The sequence below is a fragment of the Candoia aspera genome, chromosome 4, assembly GCF_035149785.1.
Source record: "Candoia aspera isolate rCanAsp1 chromosome 4, rCanAsp1.hap2, whole genome shotgun sequence".
Classification (NCBI taxonomy): Eukaryota; Metazoa; Chordata; class Lepidosauria; order Squamata; family Boidae; genus Candoia; species Candoia aspera.
This window is the reverse complement of record NC_086156.1, coordinates 64,326,779-64,350,951: the sequence shown is the minus strand read 5'-3', so window position 1 is coordinate 64,350,951 and position 24,173 is coordinate 64,326,779. Positions and strand designations below refer to the sequence as shown.

The 24,173-nt window shown below is 38.7% G+C and overlaps 1 protein-coding gene across 2 annotated transcripts in view; it reads right to left on the bottom strand.

Moving 5' to 3' along the window:
* The window catches only part of FRRS1L (ferric chelate reductase 1 like), a 121,170-nt gene that overhangs the window by 33,899 nt on the left and 63,098 nt on the right, over window positions 1-24,173 (bottom strand). The window contains exons 3-5 of one of the 2 annotated variants that reach the window (XM_063304284.1): window positions 21,058-21,196; window positions 18,259-18,505; window positions 2,838-2,887 (exon numbers count right to left, since the gene is read on the bottom strand). In XM_063304284.1, the coding sequence (XP_063160354.1) occupies window positions 2,838-2,887; window positions 18,259-18,505; window positions 21,058-21,196 (436 nt within the window). Of the gene's footprint in view, window positions 1-1,778; window positions 2,888-18,258; window positions 18,506-21,057; window positions 21,197-24,173 lie in introns of those variants that run through there. The other variant, XM_063304283.1, reaches the window with a different exon arrangement.

Genomic DNA, 24,173 nt, shown 5'->3' with positions numbered 1-24,173 from the left:
TCTATCCCTGATTCTGCCTCTTTGAGCATTTTGACAAAGTAAACATTTAGCAGGTGTGGTCCAGGATCTCAACTTATTAAGATGGCAAATACCCATTCAGGCCACAAAATACCTCTTCCAACTAATAATACAGGACCTATAAAGTACATCAAAGAAGGAATTCAAAATGATAGTCAATCAATGAAAACAGCAACAAGAAATATAAAAGAAAATTGTGTACTGAAAGGAGAAAAATTCTCCCTCCCAAATAGCCTTTAATACAATGCAAACACTAAAACAATAAATATATAATGTCCAACTCTTCAACTTAAGTACAAAATACTACCCACCACCCCCATATATTCATAATAGGAAGAGAGGGGTTCTTTGTTTTCCAAAATGGCATGAAATCTTGTCAAAACCTCTGCTATATGAGCTTTTGGGTTTCCCAAAATAAGACTAAGCTAAAATATAAAAACTAGGCTGGCCAAGCTCTGAAAATGATTCCACAGTAGTACAGCACTTTTCTGTTATTCATTATAACAGCCTCTAAAAAAGATGCAACTACTTTTAAGCAGTCAACTCATTAAAGTTAGTGCAAACCTTACAGCATACAGATAGTTGCATTTTAATGTAGAACAAGTTAAGGAAAATTAGTTTTATTTATGGTCCAACACCAATCATAAAAATACCACAGATAAATAAGAAAAGAAAAAGTTACGAGACAAGTTTGAAACTTAATAATGTAAGGAAGGCATCAAATAACTTCTATAAGCCATAGCTATTGATAGTAATTTTGAAGCCTTCTTGGAAGTATCTGGACCTTGGTCACTGAAAAGGAGAGTGGTAACCTCTTGCTGATAAGAACAGTTAAATTTTGAGACAATTGGTATTCTAAGATCTGTTTGCCATTGAGTATACAATGGGCACATGTGATACAGATTCTCTTGTCAGAACATACACAAGTTTTTTATAAGGAAGGCTGGTACATCTGTCCATTGTCATCCCATTGGATGATATGTCAATTCAGTCAGGGAGAAAAGTCTCCTGTGTGAGGTATGTAAGAAGTGGAAGAAATATCTAGGGAGACTCTCACGGGAAGGTGGTGTGGATTGCACTATTGTGGAGACAGGAAATTCTTGTTGGCATTTTTTTTCTTCTCTTGGCTACCATGGTAATTAAGTACTTTCTTAAGCATTGACTGGGTGAAGAGGTCGAATTTAATTGTCCTCAGTTTAGGTGTTAATAGTTGCATTGCCTGAGGGGAAGGCAGCTTGCAGGACTTTCGTTTAGGTTTTTAGCCTTGCAGCTGAGTAAGCAGCCTCTCTTCCTGCTCTCTGAGCGTGTGTGAATGCACAAGCCTGTAAATATGTTTTTGTGCTTTCTGTAGATAAATTTATCTTTATAGAAATGCTTGGTGTGTGATTTTTCTGATCTCTCTGGGCCAAATGCTTTCCAGCACTCTGCAAGAATCAGTTTGCATACTTTGGTCCCAAATCCTTTGCTTAAATTTGGCCAAGGTTTTATCAAGGCCAAGGGTGGATATGCTGGAACAGAAAACCCATGGTATGCCAGATCATGATTCATTTGTCTCCATATGGAAGAAACAAATCTATCTTACAAATTAAGGTAGGCCAAAGAAGTTCCCCAAAGGATATGGTTCGACCAGAACTAAGTGAGAAAGAATAATCTGAGATATTGAATAATTACTGAGAATAATCATATTACTAATTTCGTTAATGATTTAATTAGTGTTTGATTTTTTCCACATAAACTGAAAATTCCATACATTCCATAATATTCTCTCCTTGAATTTTCTTCTCAGTAAAATACCCATGTGAGGGAGACTAAGCTGAGAGATACAACTTGTCCAAAGTTAACAAATGAGCTTCCATGCCTGAACCAGGATTTTCCAAAGGAAAATAGTCAATTGTCAGTTAAGTGTATATGACTAATTTATGAACTCAATTTAAAACTATATTAATAAATATATTAAATGCATTTTCAAGTGTAAAGTTAGAGATGATTAGAAAGTTTACTTATGATTAATGTGAACCACACATGAAAAGAAGTTTAGAGCTAGATCAGAATTTAATGACTTGAAGATACCATACCCACTTTACCACTTTTCTGTCTAGCTGCTGCTCACATTTAGAAGAACAACCCTCAGACATTCCAGACTACTGAATGTGAACATTGACTAAAAAGGTTGTTGATTTAAGCCTAAATACCATTTTATCTGGAAAAGTAAAAATTAATGCAGTCACTGTGGCTTTCAAAGCAGAAATCTAACTTATAACATACCACATTTCACTGACATCTCCCTTATTTTTATTTGCTTGAATGAAAGCTAATAGGAAATGAAATTGTCTATGTTTCTCATAATATGACATTATCATACTGTAGTTTATTTTAAACAGTAAAAAGCTATGTACTGTATGTTTACTCACAGGCAAGTCTCACCTTGTTCTAGGTTGTTTACTCGATGTTACTTACAGATTTGTAGATGTGTTTAGAAATACAGACTAAATATATATTAAAAGTATTCAGTAAAGTAGAAGCACTTACTGCATTGATTTTCAAATCTTGAATTATTTGGCACATATTTATGGCTCAGGTTTATTACAATCTGAATGAATAATTAAATGTCTTGTGATACAAACTCCAATAAAAAAGACTAGCATTTTCAACAACGCTGACTGACAAATAATTTCAATTTGTCACCAGAGTGGATGTCATGGGGTTCCCATCAATAAATAAAATGTCAAAGCAACAATAAGTAACAAACAAAATGGAGAAGAAAAAGTCTGATAGGCAGCTGAAGGCATAAAAATATCTTCATACTTGTAAATACTGACCACATGCTCTGAAACTGGTGGAGAATCTATATCATGCCGAGTTATAGAACCTAATAGGTAAAAGAAATATAAGAGACATCATATTAACAATAAATATTGGAAATGCCATAACAAAGAAGGAACATTTTATCATATGTGGTGGTTATATAAAAAAACTTTAAAGTATTAGAAAGAAATACATCAAAATATTCAGAAAATTCTAAAAATAAATTTTGAACTGGAACTACAAATAACACTGTTAGGTATAATTCCAGAAAACATAAATGAAAAATATCACAATTTACTAAAATATATGCTGACAGCTACAAAAACAAATTTGGCACAACATTGGAAAAGAGGAACTTTGTTGACAATATCAGACTAGGATATCAAAACAGGAGAATATGCCGCAAGGGCAAAATTGACAGTATACTGTATATCTATATATAATAGAAGTCTAGCCAAATTTAAGCAGAAGTGGCTCCCATACACATTAGTACACATTACACCACAGGGCAAATTTGGAATATGTTTTTAGGAAGAAAGTTATGGGACTAATAAAAAAAATGATGAAACGATTTAAATAGATACTAGCAATAATCTTAAATGTATAATTTAATGTATAAGTTTCAGGTGTGGCACCAGCCGATTCACCAGGGAAGGGGAGGAGGGGTGGTGGTTGTCATCCAAGAGTCTCTGGTGGCCTTCAGGGGCCCTGCTCCACAAGTGACCAGTTGTGAGACCCCGTTCTTCAAGTTGGGTTCCCAAGAGCAGTTGGGAGTGTTGCCAGGGTACCAGCCTCCATGCTGCAAAGCAATCTCCCTGCCTGAGCTGCTGGAGGCCGTCTCGGGGTTGGCAATGGAATTCCCCAGACTCATGGTTCTGGGGGACTTCAACCTGCCGTCCCTGGGACGTGCCTCAGAAGCAGCTCGGGAGTTCATGGCCACCATGGAGGCCATGGGCCTGACTCATATTATTCAGGACCCAACTTGAGACAGTGGCCTCACTCCAGACTTGGTTTTCTTGTCGGAGCAGTGGCAATGTGATCTGAGAGATTTACATCTGTCCCCATTTTCATGGTCAGATCACGCCCTGGTGGCCCTGAAACTCTCTTATGCTGCCCCACTCCGCAGGGAGGCAGGGCCCATTTGGTTGGTCCACCCCCAGCAACTGATGGACCCAGTGGGGTTTCAGAGAGCGCTGGGGATTATACCCAAGAAACTGCTGCATGGTCCAGCGGAGGCCCTGGCTGCTGCCTGAAATAGGGAGGCAGCCAGGGCCTTGGACAGGGTTGCGCCTGTGCAGCCTCTCTTGCCTCATCTAGCCCAACACTCCCCGTGGTTTAAGGAGAAGCTGAGGGTTTTGAAGAGGCTTAAGAGATGCCTAGAGCACTGCTGGAGGGAGACAAAGACCAAATCCGACAGAACACAAGCTAAAGCCGCTATTAGGGCCTACCTTGTGGTGGTCAGAGTGGCGAAATGTATTTCTCGGCTCTTATTGCATCCGCAGAACGCTGCCCGACGGCCCTGTTTAAGATTACACGTACCCTTTTGGGGAAGGTGGGCCCAGTGGCCCACCTACAGGGCCATGCGGAAGAGTTTTCTGAGCATCTGCAGGATAAAATTGCTTAGATCTGTTTCAAGTTGGACTCCAAGCGTGAAGCAGAGTCTGTGGAGATGCCAAGGGAGCATCTTTGCCCTGTTACCTGGGAACAGTTTGATCCTGTTGGACCTGAGGAAGTGGACAGGATCCTCCAGATTGTGAACGCCACCACCTGTTATTTAGATCCATGTCCCTCCTGGCTGGTTAAGGCAGCTCGGGAGGTAACATGTGGTTGGGTCCAAGCTATGGTAAATACATCCTTGGGAGAGAGGGTGTTCCCGGCTGCCTTTAAGGAGGCACTGGTGCACCTCCTCGTCAAGAAGCCATTGTTGGACCCAACTGTGCTGGACAATTTTCGTCCTGTCTCCCACCTCCCCTTTTTGGGGAAGGTGGTTGAGAAGGCGGCGGTGTTGCAACTCCAGAGGGTCCTGGATGAAACGGATTATCTGGACCCCTTTCAGTCAGGTTTTAGGTCTGGTTATAGGGCAGAAACTGCATTGGTTGCTCTTATGGATGATCTCTGGTGGGAGCAGGATGGAGGTAGTGCATCCATCCTTGCTCTTCTTGACCTCTCAGTGGCTTTCGATACCATCGACCGTGGTATCCTTTTGGGTCGGCTCAGGGAGTTGAGGGTGGGCGGCATGGTTTTGCGCTGGTTCACCTTCTTCCTCCAGGGCCGGTCCTAATCAGTGGTGATAGGAAGAGATCTGACCCTCGACCCCTCCGTTGTGGGGTGCCACAGGGTTCGGTTCTCTTTCCTCTCTTATTCAACATCTACATTAAACCACTGGGGGAGATCATCCGTCACCACGGGATGAGGTATCATCAGTATGCTGATGATACCCAGTTATACATCTCCATCCTGGGTGAGGTAAGGAATGCGGTGACGGCCCTTTCTCGATGCCTGGGGGCTGTGGGGGCCTAGATGGGGAACAACAGGCTTCAGCTGAACCCTGGTAAGATGGAATGGCTGTGGGTTGATGGCTCCTCTGCTTCTGGGAAATTGTCATCTTTAGTTCTGGATGGGACTGCACTGCCCCAGACAGACCCGGTGTGTAACTTGGGGTTCTCCTGGACTCACGACTCCTGCTCAAAGAGCAGGTGGCAGTTGTGGCCAGGAGGGCATTTGCTCAACTTTGTGTTGTGTGCCAGTTATGCCCTTTTCTGGACCAAGAGGTCCTCTGAATGGTCACTCATGCCCTGGTCATATCCCATAGAGATTACTGTAATGCGCTCCTCATGGGGCTACCCTTGAAGAGTATCTGGAAGCTTCAGCTGGTCCAGAATGCAGCCACACGGGCTATTCGTGCCCCTAGATCGGCGCATATAACACCTTTGCTGTGCAAGATGCACTGGGTGCCACTTTACTTCCAGGTCCAATTCAAGGTGTTGGTTATCACCTTTAAAGCCCTACATGGCATGGAGCCAGGTTACCTGAGAGACCGTCTCATCCCCATAACATCAGCCCGCCCCACCCAATCATGCAGAGAGGGAATATTACAGACCCCATCTGTAAAAGAATTTCATCTGGTGGAGTCCAGGAAGCAGGCCTTCTCTGCAGTGGAAATTTGGAAATTCTTGCCCCCGGAGGTGAGGCAGGCCCCATCGCTCCTGACCTTTAGGAAGGCCCTGAAGACTTGGCTCTGCCGTCTCGCTTGGGGCAGGAAAGTGGGTAGCCATTCTTGGGGATGGCTTGTGCCTTAGAGCCCCTCCCACCGGATTGGCATCTTAGAGCCACTTGGATTTTATATTTATCTATATTGTATTTTATATTGGTAAATTGTTTATTTTATTGGATTTTAATGTTTATTGTTGTGGTTTAAGTTTTATTGTAAACCGCCCAGAATCCTTCTTGGGGGAGATGGGCGGTAACAAAATTTGAATAACAAACAAATAAATAAATAATGTAAAGTATAAATATCTAAGTTTTGGTTAGTGGTTGGGGAAGTGAAGGGTAGGGGAGAATGTTTTCTTAGAATTTTTTTATTTAAGTCTTGTTTATGCTTAGTTGTTTCTTTTTGTGTTATTCAACTGTTGCTATCCAGTGTAGACCATTTTTTCTTTGTATTTCATTATTCTGAAAATACCTTTTTAAAAAAGAAAGAAAATATTATGGAAGCTGTAAGCTGCAGATTGCTTACTTGTAAACTGTGGGTTTTTTCAGTGATGCATTCACATTGGGCAGGGAAAGTGTGCCTCCACAGATCAACATTCTGGAATAGTCCCTTGCTGAGCTTAAATGGTTGGAGCCCTATCCCCAGCTGTCTAAATACTTCAGTCTACTAAAACCACCTTAATTTTTCATTGCTACTTGGCCCTAAGGTCAATATGGCAATATCATTTGTCATGTGGGGAGGCAGCAGGGTGGTATGAATGCACCAGAATAACAACAATGACAAGTAAGCAACTAACTGTTATTCTGGGTAGTCTCTGTGCGTCGTATTGATGGAAAATACAATTACCTGAAAGAGGTGGACTTCAAAAGGTGGACTGACAAAGCAAAGTACTGAGTTCATGATTTGAATCATTCCTCAGCTAAATTAAAATCTCTTTATATTTTCACTGCTTTAAATCTAATAAATACAAACTTTTTTGTCTAAATGACTGGCCAGTGGTATCATAGCTTTTATTCTGTACAGAATATTTATTTATTTATTTTTCAAATTTCTATCTCCGCCCATCTCTCTCGAAAAGGGGACTCTGGGCGGAATAGAGCTAGTGCCCTAAGTGCTTTTCTCATTCCCACCTGTGAAGTAGGCATCATAACTATATCATTGGCATATGGTAGTGCTGGAATTGCACGGTCAGTTAAAATAGGTGGGTGATCGGCTGAAACAGCAAGCGCTTGGATTATTGGATTTAGATAGATTAAAAAGTAGTGGAGCTGATATGCAACCTTATCTTACACCTCTATAAGTAAGGACTGTTTTAGATAAATGTCCCCAAGGAGTACATCCAATTCTCAGTGGGGCATTTGAATAAAGCGACTAAATAAGTAGAAGCATCCTTTTGTCAATAGTGGAAAGTCTCAGACTGTCCCACAGTCTCTCCCTTGGTATTAGGTCAAAAGCTGACTTAAAATCAACAAACGTTGCAAAAAGGGGACCTCGAGGAGGGTTTTGTTGTTTATTCAGGGTATCCTGTCTTCTCATTATGTGGCCAAAGTACTTCAGTTTTGCCTTTAATATCATTCCCTCAAGTGAGCAGTCTGGCTTTAATTCCTGGAGGATGGACTGGTTTGATCTTCTTGCAGTCCAAGGCACTCTCAGAATTTTCCTCCAACACCACAGTTCAAAAGCATCTATCTTCCTTTGCTCAGCCTTCCCTATGGTCCAGCTCTCGCAGCCATATGTTACTACGGGGAACACCATTGCTTTAACTATGCGGACCTTTGTTGTCAGTGTGATGTCTTCGCTCTTAACTATTTTATCAAGATTTGTCATTGCTCTTCTCCCAAGGATTAAACGTCTTCTGATTTCCTGACTGCAGTCAGCATCTGCAGTAGCCTTTGCACCTAGAAATACAAAGTCTGTCACTGCCTCTACGTTTTCTCCATTTGCCAGTTATCAATCAAGCTGGTTGCCATAATCTTGGTTTTTTTGAGGTTTAACTGCAACCCAGCTTTTGCACTTTCTTCTTTCACCTTTGTCATAAGGCTCCTTAGTTTCTCCTTGCTTTCAGCCATCAAAGTGGTATCATCTGCATATCTGAGATTGTTAATGTTTCTTCGATTTTGACTCGAGGGGGTACAGAATATTTTTCTGCCAAATGAGGGAGAACCAAACAATGATCTAATGCTGATCGTTCCCCTCTAAATCCAGCCTGTTCTTCAGCAATGATATTTTAATTGTGTACCTAATCCACTAATTTTAAATATAAAAATCTGGCATAAAGTTTACTTATTGTGTTTAATAAACTAATAGGCCTATAATTTGTAGGGTCAAGTGTATTTCCTTTATTTTTGTGCAACAGTACAACAATAGCCTGATTCCAATCAGATGAAAATTGGCCTGTGTTGTTAATACGTGTGAATAAAATGGCCAAAACTAGAGGCCAACAATCTTTGTTTTCCCTTATTAATTCTGGGGGGATGAAATCACCTCCAGATGCTTTACCTAGTTTTAATTGGGCAATAAGATCTTTAACCTCAGCTATGGACACTGGTGGCCAATCTGGGAGGTCACATCTGAGATTACATCAGATTCCCTCTTAAAGATGTTACAAAAGTGATCCTCCCATTTATCTGCAGGTATTTGTGTGATAGGGCTAAAACATACTTCTATAAAGGACCAATTGATTAAATGCCAAAACCAAGTGGAGTTCTTAAGTTTTGCTGCTGAAATTAAATTCCTTCAATTCTTTCTTACAGCCTGCCTTTTCTTTATCTTCAAAAGGTCTTTGTAATTTTTTTTTCTGAACCTTAAGTAATTGAAAAGCACTCAAAGAATTTTCCCGAAGAAAGGAGGTTATTGCATTTAAGAGAGCATTTTTAGCTTTGATGCAATCATTATCGTAACAAGGTTTCAACCTTTTATGTGCATAAACACCACTGGCTATTGAAAATCTTGTCAGGGGATTTGGAGATTAACAATAATTGACTGATACAATGATGCTACTTGTTCATATGAATCAGCTGAGCAGACTTGGATGTTCATTTGAAGCAGGGGCTCTGAGGTCAAAAGCCCAGACAAAACTTCATCCAGATCTTGAGACCATTTAATCTGTATTTGTCCCTTTGTTGTAATGTCAACAGGGCAGTGGGCTACTTCTAATGATTCAAGATTTGTCTTAGAATTAAAAAGACAAATTAGTGGAAAGTGGTCACTATCAGAACAAGTTCCAATATAGAAGTAATATGTAAGATGAATAAAGCTCCAGGAAATCATGATATAATCAACCACATTGGCCCCGTTAGGGCACCAGAATGTAAACTCCCCTGTTATATCACCCCTGCCATTAAGTATAACTAGATCTTAACTGTCCACAAGTTGAGCCAAACAAAAATTTGCAATGTTACAGTGTTGGTCTTTAGATTGTCTGGTTGGTAAGTAGCCCACATCGGTTTTAGGGAGCATTGGCCATTTAAAATAATTTTGCAAAAGGTCATCAGATTGGCCAATACGTGTGTTAAAGTCACCAGCTATTATAATTATAGAGTCTGGGTTTTGATATAATAACAATTTTATGTAAGTATCAAATTTATCCCATGTATTATTTATTTCCTTCTGCCCATGAACTGGGGGAAAGTATAGATTAACAAGTAAAACAGAATAGGATTTAAATCTGAGGAGGGCTAGAGTCACATTTGAGCAAGACTCCAGCACAAGTACTGGAACATTAAGTTGAACAGAAACCATAGAATTCAAGCCACCTGATGGTCTGCCCTGTTTTGTACTAGGCACTGCATTCAAACTATAGGGAATATATCCAGGTATTGACAGATCCTCCATAGCCCATGTTTCTTGAAACAAGAATATATAAAAAAGGAAGAAGTATATCCCATAAATGAAGCATCTGAGATCTTTGCTTTCCACCCTGCAGCATTCCAGGAGAGGATAGAGATCCCCCCTTCTGTAGGATATAACCAGAGTGTAAGGATACTATCAGTGGATTAGATGGACATACAGAGTCTTTCATCAATACAGGTACTGTATGTGGATATTTGAAATGTGCTCTATACCCTCTAACATCTGGAAAGGGGTCAGAGTTGAAGTTTCATCTAGTGTTGCCTGTTGTAACACCACCTAGGTTTGGTGGTTCCAGCTGGATGATTTCAGAACTTCCAGGAGCAGTATCCAGATTTGAATTTTGGGAAGGAAGACTAATAGGCTCCAAGGAGTGCAATAAAAGGCCATCATGTGGAGAGGGTCTATGATCCAGAGAGCATCATTCAGCATCTGCCTGTGGTATAGATAATACTTTGTCCTCAATAGTTAGCAGGCCTGGCACTCTCCAGCAGGCTCCCCATCTTTCCATTGTCTGCCAAAGGAGGGCAATTAGTGTCAGTGTGAGGAGACACAAGGTCAGTAAGTGGCTCAGCTGTAGCAATAGTGACCAGTAAGGTTTTCTTAAGGTTTTCCAGCTTATGTATTACATTACCTTGTTCATTCCTGGGCAGGAAACCAAAGGCACTGATAAGGCCAGCTTCAGCTGAATCTGACACATCTTCATTTAGCGAGACTGACTGACTCTCACTGCCTTGCTTTTCTGAGGCCGGATGTGGGGGAAAGTCTAGTAAAAATCTAATAAATCTACTGTAGCCTTGTATCCTTATTTTAACTATAAATTAATTAAAAGGAAACAAATGAGCTAAAATATACCATTTTTAAAATAACATAAAATTGAAAGGACAGGAGCTTAGAAAAACATGTGTTGCTGGGCTGCTGCCTTGGCTCCATCCCCCTAAAAGGAAAATTAGTTCCTTCAGATGGAGATTGAATGAGACATTATTACAAAAAGAAGCAATAGTAGAGCACTGTAAAATGAAGTTGAAAGAATTGTTTGAGAATAATCTTAATAAAGGTACAGATATAAGGACAGTGTGAGACGTGAGTGAAATTTCATGAGAGGACTTTTTATACAACATAATAGCTAACTGAAAAAGCAGAGACAAGAGAAAACACAAGTGATTGTAGATAAGATAAATATGAAAGAAGAGGAATTAAAGAAATTTCCAGGAAAGAAAAATATTTTGCAACAAGTAAAACTTTTATAGCAATAGTTGTCTATGTTAACAATAAGAGAAATGGAAATAAAAATAAATTATGCAAAACAAAAAAACTTTGAATTTGCAAACAAGCCAGGGAAATCATTGGCATATAAACTATGAAAAGAAAAGAGAGAAAAAATGATATTGCAATTACAAGATGGATATACTATGACAACAGACAGTGTAAGGATACAAAAAATATTCCTTCAAAATTATATAAAGGAGAAGTTTCCCTGGTGAAAGTTGAAGAATACTTAAACAAAATTTACTGAAGATTACAAATAAACAGAAAAAAATTATGAATGGACCTATAACAATAAGGGAAATTTGGCGACTTCCGGTGGGGATAATGGTGGCTTGAACAGGTTTTTCCGCAAGCTCCGTGGATTGACCTTTGGGGGGGGGGGGCAGGGAGGTTTGCCTGGAGCCCAGAAGAGTTCTCCAGATTAAACAGAACCCCAGGAATCACCCCTCGTGTCCTCCAGATGGCTGGTCACAACCAAGACCATAAAATGGGGTTTTGTGTTCAACTAGTGAGTGATCAGCTGGGAGATGGGGTTGTCATCTTTTCCCAAGCCGCACTGAAGCTGAAAATTGACTCTAAAGCTGACCACCCCATTTCTAAAACACCAAGGTTTTTTTCTTTATATTTGTTATTTAAAAGAGGCTTTCTACAGCAAAGAAATACAGAATCTCTTGGTGACTTTCATTATTTTTGGGATTTTTAAATTTGAAAATCTGGCTTTTTTTTACATATATATAAATTGTAACATTAAAATTAAAGATTGTTTTCTGTTGCCCCTTTTTTTAAAGCGAAGCTTTGAGGATTATAAAAGTTTTTTTTTCCTACTTCATTGAATCTGCGGAGTTGAATATTGGTACAACTGCCTGAATGGACTTTTACCTTCTTGAATCACTAGAGGGCACCATAATCTACTGTGGAGAGACATGGAGGAAATTAAAGTGATTTTTAAAGAATTTTATCTTGAAGTCACTCAAGTTCTGGACCATCTCTCAGAGTTCAAACTGTGCCAACAATTGGAAGAAGCTGATAAGGTTGACAATTACCCTAAGTATAAAGCTGCTTCCCCAAAGAAGATTAGGATTACTGACTTGAAGATAAAAAGAGAAAGGGGAAAACATGAATACTGGAGATTTGAACAAGAGATTTAGATTTTTTAAAAAGAGAGCTGGGAAAGACTGTGTTGCTGAAACATCAAGATCAAGAAAGAATGAGGCTTCAAATGCTGGATGTTACTGAAGAATATTTGAACTTATCGAGGCAGGCTCCAAAATTGGTGACTTATAAGGGGAAAGCTCTGTGTATAATGTTGACATATGTAAATGCTTTGGTTTACTTTGAGGTGAGATAATTGTTTAAATATAGTTATCAGGATGGCTTTTTAAGGGTTCAGATGGATGCTTTTGCTCTTTGGATAACACTTATTTTTGGTAAAAGGATATTACAAATATGTTTATTAGGATAGCTTTTTAAGGGTTTAGATGGATGCTTTTGTTTTTTGGACGGTATTTTTAAGGATATTAACAGAGTTTCTTTTTTATACATATTACAGTAATAAGATGTAGGCAGGTTATTTTTGTTAGTTTAATTGGCAGAAAGGAATAAAACTATAGTAAAGAAGGATAATATTTAACTGTTTACTTATTAGGTGAAAAACTATGTCTGAAGGGTTTTTTATGTTTGTTAAATGTGAGAGAGAATTGTTTTAGAGGGGAATGTTGTACTGAGAGTTGAATTGCTTTATAGAAACCATGTTTATCATAGTCTAAATTGGAGTAAGAGATGGATATTGATTTATGTATATCTTTGTTGTAGAAGGTCGGAAATCACTCTGTAGTAGTTTTTGTTCTAATTTCACACCTTTTTAGTTTCCTTTTCTTTCTTTGTAGATTTTTTCTTTCATGCTTTTTAGATTTTACTTATATGTTAAAAAATTTAATAAAGTTTTAATAAAAAAAAATAAGGGAAATTTGTGAAGCAATAAAAAAGACTAAAATAGGAAAAGCACTGGGACCAGATGGCTTATCAGCTTCCTATTATAAATACTTTGAGGATGAATTACTACAACCTTTCCAAAAGATGAATTCTATTTTGCAGAATGGAAGAATATCAGATAGTTGGATAGCGGATAATATAGCATTAATTCCAAAAGATTTAAGATTTGGAGATTTGACTTCACTAAAGAATCATCCATATCATTACTGAATCATTCAATATCATTACTGAACAATGACTGTAAGATATTTACGATTATTTTGTCTGATAGGATGAAAATAATTTTACAGGACTCTATTCATGAAGATCAATGTGGGGTTTTACCCAAAAGACAGTTAAGGGTTAATATCAGAAATATATTGGACATTTTGGAATATTTAGAACAACATAATGAAAAACAAGCCACACTAATTTTTTAGATGGCAAAAAGGCATTTGACAATTTGAACTGGACTTTTTTATCCAAAATTGTGGAAGATAATGGACTTTGGAAAAAAAATTATTAAATGGGTGAAACTGATTTATAGTTTCCAAAAGGCACAAATAAACATTAATGGAGAATTAACAAAACCTTGTAAAATACAAAAAGGAACAAGACAAGGATGCCCTTTATCTCCACTTTTGTTCAGTCTAGCTGTAGAAGTATTGAACAGAGACATAACACAAGATGAGAGAATTGCTGGGGTGAAGGTTAAAAAAAAGTATACAAATTAAGGACATTTGCAGTTGATTTGGTTCTAATTTTGGAAAATCCTATGGAAAGAATAGAAATATTAATGGAAATGTTAAAGGAATTTGGTGCATTAACTGGATTTAAAATTAATAATAAAAAAAGATGTTGACAAAAATATGAAGATGACAGATCAAAAAGTATTGATTGCAAAAACTGATTTTCAGACTGAGAAAAAAGTAAAATCCCTGGTTATTACTATGACCAATCTGAATTATATGTTACCTCAAAATAATTATGTTTAAGGTATAGAATGAAATTAAGAAGGACATGTTAAAATGGGAAAGTTACTATTGTCACTGTTGGGGAGAATTTCTGTGATAAAAATGAATATATTACCTAGAAAGATGTTTTTGTTTCAAACAACATCTATTTTAACAACCGTTGTACCATTTAAGCAATGGCAGAAAGATGTATCTAGGTTTTTATGGCAAGGGAAAAACCAAGAGTCAAATTTAAAATTCTTCAAGCTGCAAAGGAACAAGGGGGACTGGGACTGCCTGATTTAAAACTGTATTTTGCAGCCTGCTGTTTGGTTTGGATGAAATAATAGGTGTTACTGAGAAATAAGAGGATTTTAGAACTGGAAGACATGATCAGAGATTTGGATGGCATAGTTTTTTATGGTACAATAAAATTAAGGTTAATGTAGATTTTAAAAATCATTACTTAAGAAGTACCATATTGAGAATATGGAACAGATACAAACCCAGGTTGTACTTCAAAACGCCTTTGTGGATCTCAGCACAAGAAGCATTTTATAGAAAAGAAACTGCAGGCAAAGAGAAATGGTTGACATACTATAAGAACAAAAACATGGAAAATGTAGGATGAAGTCCATAAATTCTCCTTTTAAATATGAGTGTGTGTTGGTTAATAGCTGTAGTGTTATTTCCTTCAATTTGTTTTCTTTCTTGATTGTATGGTTTTAGTAAATAACATTGTTGCTTTATTATTGTTTATTTTTGATGTTGTGTAGATATGCTCTTCCACCGAAGTCAAATTCCTTGTATGTTTGATCATACTTGTCCAATAAAGTATTGTATTGTATTGTAAGTCAAAAGAGCAATTGACTGAGGAAGGATTTAGTTTTCAATAGTTCTCATATGTACAGTTGAAAGTTTTAAAGTAGATAAAAGGACATTTGGCAAATAAAATAACAAGACAGAATTTGAAACTGAATTATGTCCTAACGATGAACATGTAACTGCTAAAATGTATAAGCTTTTGCTGAGATTTGAGACAGAAAAAGAACAAGATAGAGTATATGATAAAATAGGCTAAAAACTTTGGCTATAATATACAGATGGATCAATCTGGGGACTGAAATTTACATTATGTTACAATTTAAAAGAGAACTTTTATAAAATGTTGTACCATTGGTATATGACACCAGAAAAACTTTCTAGAGTGTATAAACATACCTTGAATTTATGTTGGAAATGTGGAAAACATGAAGGGTCATTTTATCATGCTTGGTGGACTTGCGAAAAGCTGGAAAATTTTGGGCTCAAATACATTCAGTAATAGAATTTTAAAGACTAATATTCAACTGAAACCAGAGCTTTTCTTGCTGGGACTAATGGACATACAACTAGAAAAGACATATGGACAATTGTTTTTGTACATGGTAACCAGAACAAGATTATTATATGCACAAAGATGGAAAGACTCTGAAATACCTACAGTGGAGAAATGGTTGGTAAAGATGACAGAATTTGCAGAGATGGAAAAAATCAACTTGTTTAATTAGAGAAAAGACTAAATACATTTGTCAGGAACTGGAAACCCTTTATGGACTTCTAGCTGAAAACAAAAAATGTACTTGTGATTTATGGGTTTGATTATTAGAAAGGATAGATTATGGAAAAAAGGGAGCTATAATGTAACCACAGAAAGAGAGGATAAAATTGGAATGCATTTATAACTGCTGTATAGAAGATCAGAAGCCATTTTTTAATGTCTTTTTTCTATTTCTCTCCTTTCTCTTTCATTTCTTTATTCTTTCTCATCACTTTTTTTACTTTATTTTCTTTTTCCTTTAAATGTTTTTATTCTGTAAAAATTTCTTCAATAAAAATTAATTAAAAAATAATTCACAGAAAGTAATACTTGTACTTTATTCTCCTTTGGTCAGTCATCACCTTGAGCACTGTACTTAGTTGTGGCCACCACAGTTTGACTCAGAGAAATTGGAATAGATTCAGAGAAAGTCAGTACAAAATATCTAAAAAGTAAGTCATATGAAGAGAAATTGAAGAGCTGGGCATGTTACTTTTGAAAAGAGACAGTTGAGGGAGGGACATATTATGTGACATAAAAGGTGGTCAAGATCTATTGTTACTCATTCCATAGTGCTAGACATAGAATAATGGATTGAAGTTCCAGGAAAGCAGATTCCAATTAAATGTTAGAAAAAACTTCTTAACAATAAAAACAATTTGACAGTGGAACCAAATATCCAGAAAGGTAGTAGTCTCCTCTTTATTGGGATGTGATCAAGTTGAAGCTAGATAGCTATCTCTCTGGTTAATTCCTGCCCTGAGCAGGGGGTTAAATGGCCCCTTCCAATTCTATGATTCTACATAGTCCACTCTCTCCAGGTTTGGAATATTCTCAGTCTCTCACTGCAGAAAAAGATATAGGTAGGACTAAAGAGCTGTCTAATGCTGAGGCAGCATGTAGGCCAAGTGAGATTATAGGCACTTTCAGGTCTGAAGTTCTGTGATCCTTGATGTTGGCTATATTCCAAATTAAGATGATTTATTTCTTAGTTGTACTTTTAAAACATCATAAAACTAGCCTTTATTTTTTTTAAATCATTGTTAACAGATGTTTAGAGCATGTGGACAATATTGTTCCCTATTTGCAGGAGGTTCTTCCATACCTTGCTTCCCAGCTTCTGTGACTTCAAACCTTTCAAGCAGACAAATGGTTTGACATCTTTTCAGCTCGCTCTTTCAGAGAAACCCTATTTTTTTCAAGTACACACAACATGAAACAAGGATGTGAGAAAGCTAGTTTGGTCTAGTGGTTAAGGTGCTGGGCTAGAAACCAGGAGTCTGTGGTCTAGTCCAGCCTTAGGCATGAAGGCCAGCTGGGTGACCTTGGGCCAGTCACTCTCTCTCAGCCCAACTCACCTCACAGGGTGGTTGTTGTGGGGAAAATAGGAGGAGGGAGTATTTGGTATGTGCCTTGAGTTATTTATAAAAATAATAAAGGTGGGATAAAAATAAATAAAATGTTGATGGCATACAAACAATTTATTTTATTTCCCTTTTCCATGGGAATGATGAAGCAGTGATTTCCCTCCTTATTCTCATTACTCTGTAGATTATTTTCCAACTCCTGTTATGAAATTAGGGAATGGAAGTGGTATGGAAATGCCTTGCATGACCATTACCACTATAAAGAAATGGCAACTGCTGGAGGACTGGAAATTCATATTGATCAATCACCTGCTTATATTCTTCCAATTTGTTCTTATTTAACACAAATGGGAAAGAGCAGACTCAAATTTTGAGCAAACAGTAATGTAGATTTTGATGCCTAGTTTTATCCTGCATTCAGACTCACATTCTAGTCTGGGTTTGTCATTCCTTTTGACTTAGACCAGGCATGAGCAACCTCAGGGTGTCCAAAGGTCGCATTTAACATGGAGGGGGGCAATTCAGAGTCCTAAATTTAATCAAATTTAGTCAGGGCCCATCACATGTATGGGTGGGGCTGCAGTCTGGGAGCATTTTGTTTGTTTATTTAATACACCCTTTCTCAACCTTTTGACCCTGGAGGAACCCTTGAAATATTTTTCAGGCCTCAGGGAACCCCTGCACATTCAGGCTCAAATATAGGCCAGAAGTTACAAAATTATTATATTTGTTTTACATGCTGTAACAGTGTTCTTAACCTGAAAATAAAGAATGAAATTTACCTCTTTAATGTGAAGTTGCCCGAATTTGAATTAGTTTTTAAATAAATTGTGATCTCCCAGGGAACCCCTAGTGACCACTCACAGAACTCTGACTGAGAAACCCTGATATAATACATTAAGCCAAAACCAAGAAAGCCACACTTTAGCTTGGCGCAACCTATAAATCCAGCTTTAGACCAGATTGTTTTGTTGTTTTTCTATGGGTATATATCAGCAACCTTATCCAATTCTCTCCCTCTCATAACAATAGAAAATCAGCATATTCTAATTTTAACCATGCAAGCCTACCACATCGTTTATTTTAGCTTCCACTATGTGTTTTGTAATAATACAGTAAATTAAAAATCAATTGATTGATTTGATTATGTGCCATCAAGTCGATGTTGACTCTTAGAGACCACATAGATTTTCTCTAGGAGGGGTTTAATCAAATAAACAAAAAATATCAACTTACCTTGAATTGCTGGGCCCCAAGCAAATAAGTAGTACCAACTCAGATGGAGATCTACAATAGTTTCATCCCTGGGAACCTTCACTGGACGCTTAAATCGACACGTGACACGGTTGTTTTCAAAAATACCTTCTTCATCTCTGGCAGGGTTTCTCTGGATCTCTTTTGCCCACTGACCAACATTGTAGAAGTGATGTATTCTGACTCTTCCATTGTCATCATGAACACAGGCCATGACATCATCTCCACCCTAAATTGAGAAATTAACTAAGAATTCCACTGTACCATCAACTCTACAGGTAGTCCTCGCTTAGCAACCATTCCTTTAGCAACAGTTTGGACTTACAACAGCACTGAGAAAAATGGCTTGCAGCTATTCCTCACACTTACAACCGTCACAGCATCTCCATTGTCATGTGATCATGATTTGGGTACTTGGCAACCGGTTTGCATTTATGCTTCCCTCAGTCACGTGATTGCCATTTTTAATCTTCCCAGCTGGCTTCCAGCAAGCAAAATCAATGGGTACCCGCATGATTCAGTTACTACCATATGATTCACTTAATGACCATGGTGATTTGCTTAACGGCCACCGCAAAAAAGGTCATAAAATCCAGTCAGATTTGCTTAGTAGTCGCATTGCTTAGTGACTGATATTCCAGTCCCAATTGTGCTAATTAAGCGAGGACTAGCTGTACTGGAGAAAATCAGATAATCTTGGCATAAGTGATCTCAATATTCAGAGATGAGTAGATAAAGATAGATAAAGGTCAAATTGCTGAGATTTCTGTAGTAAGATATTGTAATGGTCTGCAAGAATGTCCTTGAGAGACTGGAGGAGCAGCAGCAGCAGCAGACTAGGTAATGGTCAGGTAAAAGGCAACTTAGCCCACAGAAGCAAAGGAAGCATGGCAAATGTCTCAGAAGGGACCCTCCCCAGTTTCTTGGACTGTAAAGGTGAGAGGGGAGAGATGTACTTTTAGACTTGCAAGATTCTTTTACAGGTAGTCCTCACTTAACAACCCTAATTGGGACCAGAATTTTCATCGCTAAGCAAAGCAGCCATTAAGAGAAGCAACATGTGACCACACTGTTTAGTGACAGCAGTTCCAGTAGTCCCAGTTGTGGTCATTAGGCAAGGACCGTGCTGATGTCAGGTGAGGAACTCATGCTTCTCCTGCCCTGCCGCACTTGCCTCTGCTTCAGCTCCTCCAACCCACCTATCTCCTCCACCATCTCTGCCCTTTTGGCTGCTCTGCACTCCACCACTCCCACCTACTCCTGCCACCCCATGCTGCCCCCTTCCACAGCTAACAAGAAGTGCCTGGTCGAGGCAGCTGCTGGCCCTTCAAGGGAGGAAGAAGTCAGTGAAGGTCAGCTGGGAGTGGTGAAGGTGGCAGGGGTAGGCGGTGGCAGCGGAGTGCAGGGTGGCCGAAAGGGCAGAGGTGGAGACAGGCAGGTATTGCGAAGGATGCAAAGGCCTTGTGAAAGATCAGCAGCTGTCTTGACTGGATGCGCCTTGTCAGCAATGGGAGGAAGAAGACAGCAAAGGTCAGATGGGGGCAGCAGGGTAGGTGGAAGCAGGGTGCAGGGTGGCCAAAAGGGCAGAAATGGGGGGAGATAGGTGGGTGGGGGGAGTTGAAGCACATGCTGTGGTTGTAAATGGGGGAGGCTGCCAAGTGCCCAAATTTTGATCACATGACCTCAGGGGGGTGCTGCAACAGCTGTAACTTTGAGGACCAGTCATAACTACCATTTGTTCAGTGCCGTTGTAACTTCAAATGGTTGAACAAGTGGTCATTAAGTGAGGACAACCTGTAAAGGTAGTGTTAATACCCAGGGTTGGTGCTTCTTGTCTGGACAACTTCTAAGGACTGATATATCTATATATCAGGTTAAGATCTTCATCTTCTGATATTAAGCCCACTTTTTTCTTCTCCTTTTTTCTGGAGTGTTATTCCCTGCTCTTTCTGAATTTCATGAATCTAACAATGTATGCAATAAACAAAATAAACTCAACAAATTTGCTGTTGGCAGGCACAATTTGCTTCCTTAACTAGTGTACTTAATAAAAGCCACAAGATTTGATGGGGTGGGGATGAGGTGTACCCAGGGCTGGGGGGCTGAAGCTGGCTCATACTGGCTCACAAGAGCCAATTGTTAAATTTTATGGAATTTTGGGAGCCAGCTGACAGCAGAGCTCAGCCATGATACCTAGTGTGCCGATCAACTGTATGGCAGCTAGCACAGCAATAGATGTGGAGCCAGCAGAGCTAGTTGTTAAACACTGACCAAGACACCACTCTCCTTGTGGACAAAGCTGATTAGTTTCATTGACAGTGGAAGGGAGGGAGAGAGGGAGGGCAGGCCTAGGAATATTCAGGTATCTAGAAAGAAAGTATGGTAAAAGTTATGTGTGACTGTTGAAGCAACAAGGAACTGAAGAAAGAACAGGAGTATCCCCTCAGTCAAGTGTGGTACTGATAAACTTTTCATAAAAAATCATCTCGAGTATAGGTTTTTAACTGAGCTTTGGGAAACGTACCGAATCATATTTGTCATGGCCAGAAACAAAGGTTTACTAAGTGAACCACCATCTAGGCATAAAAGGGAAAAGATTTACTTAAAACTGTTTATCACCCCCTTGATTGGTTAACACATTTCTGCTATTCTACCTCATCATTACAGCTGTGCAAAATGCTACATGGTACCAGATTACTACACATCATCATTTTTATTCATATATCCTTCCTATCCCCAAGAAAAAGCAGTCATTACTTTGAGCATTGAACACATTCTTACCATTTTCTTATCTGAAGAAAATCCTACAGCTACCCAGCCATCAGCCTCAGCACTCAATTCGAACTCTATGTCAGCTCCTATTCTGCGGTAACTGAGAAAGTAGTCACATGTGTCTGCACTGCATCCAGGTTTACCATACCTATATGTGGTAAAGGAAACAGAAACAATTAAAAAGACTTTCCTGTTGAATTATATCTGTATTTACAGCTAAATAACATGACATTGACAATTATTTCAAGGAAATATTGTACCTAGGGTGCAGCTGCTACTGCAGCTTTCTCCCCACTTAAGTTTTTATTGTATCATTTGTTAGTTTTTACTCATTGTTTTTTCTTGTTTTACTATTTTACACATCAGTTCCTGTTTCATCTGCTTATCTGAGGATGGGAAGAAAATATCACAAAATGAGACCAGGCTCTTTGATTTCTACAAAACTAGCCAAAGTAATCAAAAACTGAGCAAAGCATCTGATAAGAAAATATAAAGCATACTAGATAAATTATTTTCCAATACTGAACAATGAGGTGCTGGAACCACAATTGGTGCTGGAACCAGAGTTAGAAAAGCAACATCCTACAGTACTTTCCTCTTCTCTGTTGGAACAACAGATATAACAGTCTTCTGCTTCTGCACTCTTGTCAGCTGCTCCAATAAATACAGTGACCACCTCTCAAATATCATTTGGAAGATCTCTTGGACGCTCACTTCATTTAAATTATGAACAGAAGCAGTACCTTTTACCAGCATAAATGTTATGAATAATTTTTAGTAATTAGTAGCAGTAAGTAGAAATATTTACTTGCTAAAAAATCACTTTGAAGTCTTTACACAAAAATACTCAGAAGGCTGAATCCTTTTACCCTTAAGTTTTTCAAGTTGTTACTTTATCACCAATGACCCAACCCTGATTTTCCCAGAGCCTTCCCTTCACCATTCCACCTCTGAGTCCTAATTATGGCTTCATGAGGTCCCCTTATAGACCTTCAAGATTTATAATTCTCAACAGATTATCTAATAAATCATTAATTTAAAGCCTGGTGCTGGAGCACAAAGGGGAGTTGAAATGTTTTCCATCAGTACAATAATTTTATTTCAGCCCATTCTGATGATATATCTAATAGGCAACAGGCCCTTCAAAATATATTAATATGCTCAACTTCAAGGAAACTTTCTTTGTGGTTCCACTAGGGGAGCATTTGTGGTCGATCCCTCAGATTGACATCATCAAAGCAATGTGTCCAATACTCCATGAAACACTGCAGGTTGAAATACATTTCATTTTCATATTTGATACTCTTATTTCTGGAAATTTGGACAACAGTAGGTAATGAAGTCAATGTTTTTGTTTTGTATGTTCTGAAAGCGTCTCCCACTGTCAATAGTACTATTACAGGCAGCCTTGCATTACTTATTTCCGCTAGACAATAGGCTGAGCTGACTGAACTAGGCATCTGCCAGTACTTTGTATACATCTCTGATAACTTAAAGATGTTATGTAACCATGCTGGTTTGTGTCTAGCCTTATTAGTGAACATATTCTGTATTTGCATCCTTAATGGAACAGTAGAGAATTATCTTTATGGGGAGACTACTCACCGGATGGGCCAGAAAGTCAGTGTTCTGGATTTTGTTACTGTCTCTCAAAATTGTTTGAGTTTGGCTGTTTAAAGGAGGGTAAACAATTTGACAGTGACCACATGACAATGATTTCCCTTATTCTCGCCAAAAAAAACCCTCTCAACATTGCTATATATTGATGATGATGATGCAGTGCTGTCCCAGATATGATAGCCATCAGAACACTTCAGACTTACCTTGTTGTAACCTAGAGCATTTGAGCATTAACTTTATCAAAACCAGTTATATTATTTGCCAAAAGACCTGTCATTCAGCTAGTTTTGTGGAAATTAACTGACGTAGTGAGAATGGGGATTGTTTTTCAGAGTACAAACTACTGGAGATCTCAAGCTGTTTGCTACCACTGAGAGTTAAAGTGTCACAGTATGCTCAAATTCTTCTAGAAGAGGATATCTTGTATCTGTAGCAGTAAGGCAGTTTTTATATGGCTGTCACACCTGCCACTTTTGCATAATTGGAAGGATACAATGAAAAGGTATTCGAACTTCTGTGATCAGGTTCATGCTAGATATATGTAAAACATTCATTGCTGAACTTTTCCATGCATGGGACAGCAAGTTTTGGATATACTATGCCCAAACCCAAATGCTTGCCTTTCAAATATTTTGACCCATGAATAGGAAAAAAAAAGTGAACTATTTTGTTTGGGATATGGACTAAAATGCAGTTCTTCCAGAACACGGTGGAAATTTTGTTTCATCTGAAATTTCTGCTGACTCATGTCCAATCTACAATGTTTCAAGAGAACTTCTGAAATGCAATGGTTTGTTCCACCCTCAAAAAAACACATTTTTTATTTTGTGCGCACCCCTAGCGTGTGCCCAATGCAGCCCAGTACAAGGAAACAGGTATAACTGAGATCATAGCTAGCCTTTTTTAGTTTTGGTTGTTGGGTTGTTTTTGCAACAGGACTGGCCTATTTTCTGCTTAACAACTTTTAATTGTCACAGGCTTTTAAGAGGGAAAATTAAGTAATATGGCTTTCCCCAAAAATTTCTACTCTGAGGGATATGAGCGAATGGCAATTGGGTTTGAGCTCATTCTCAACATTAACTGACAGGTTTCACAATCTTTTCATCAGTTTGCCTGAGAAAATTTGCAACTTTGAAATAGCCTATTTACATAGGCTTGCTCTCTCCTCAACAGTGATACAGGTAGTCCTCGGGTTACAACAGCAACTGGGACTGGGATTGTGGTCACTAAGGCATGTGGTCGTAAAGCATGACATCACATGACTGCATCGCTTAGTGACAGCAATCCAGGCACTCCCACTTGCAGTCATAGCCCCAAGAGGCATGGGTTGTTAAGTGAGAAGCAGCAGGAGCCCTGAGTAAGGAGTATTGGGGTGCCACAGGGGAGAAGGGGAAGTGCTGGGAGGCCTGGAGCAAGCTGTATGAGAATTGGGGAGGCAATGCTGTGGGTCCATGTGAGTGCAGGTAGGCCAAGGGAAGGAGGGCACAGGTCAGTGTGAGCACAAG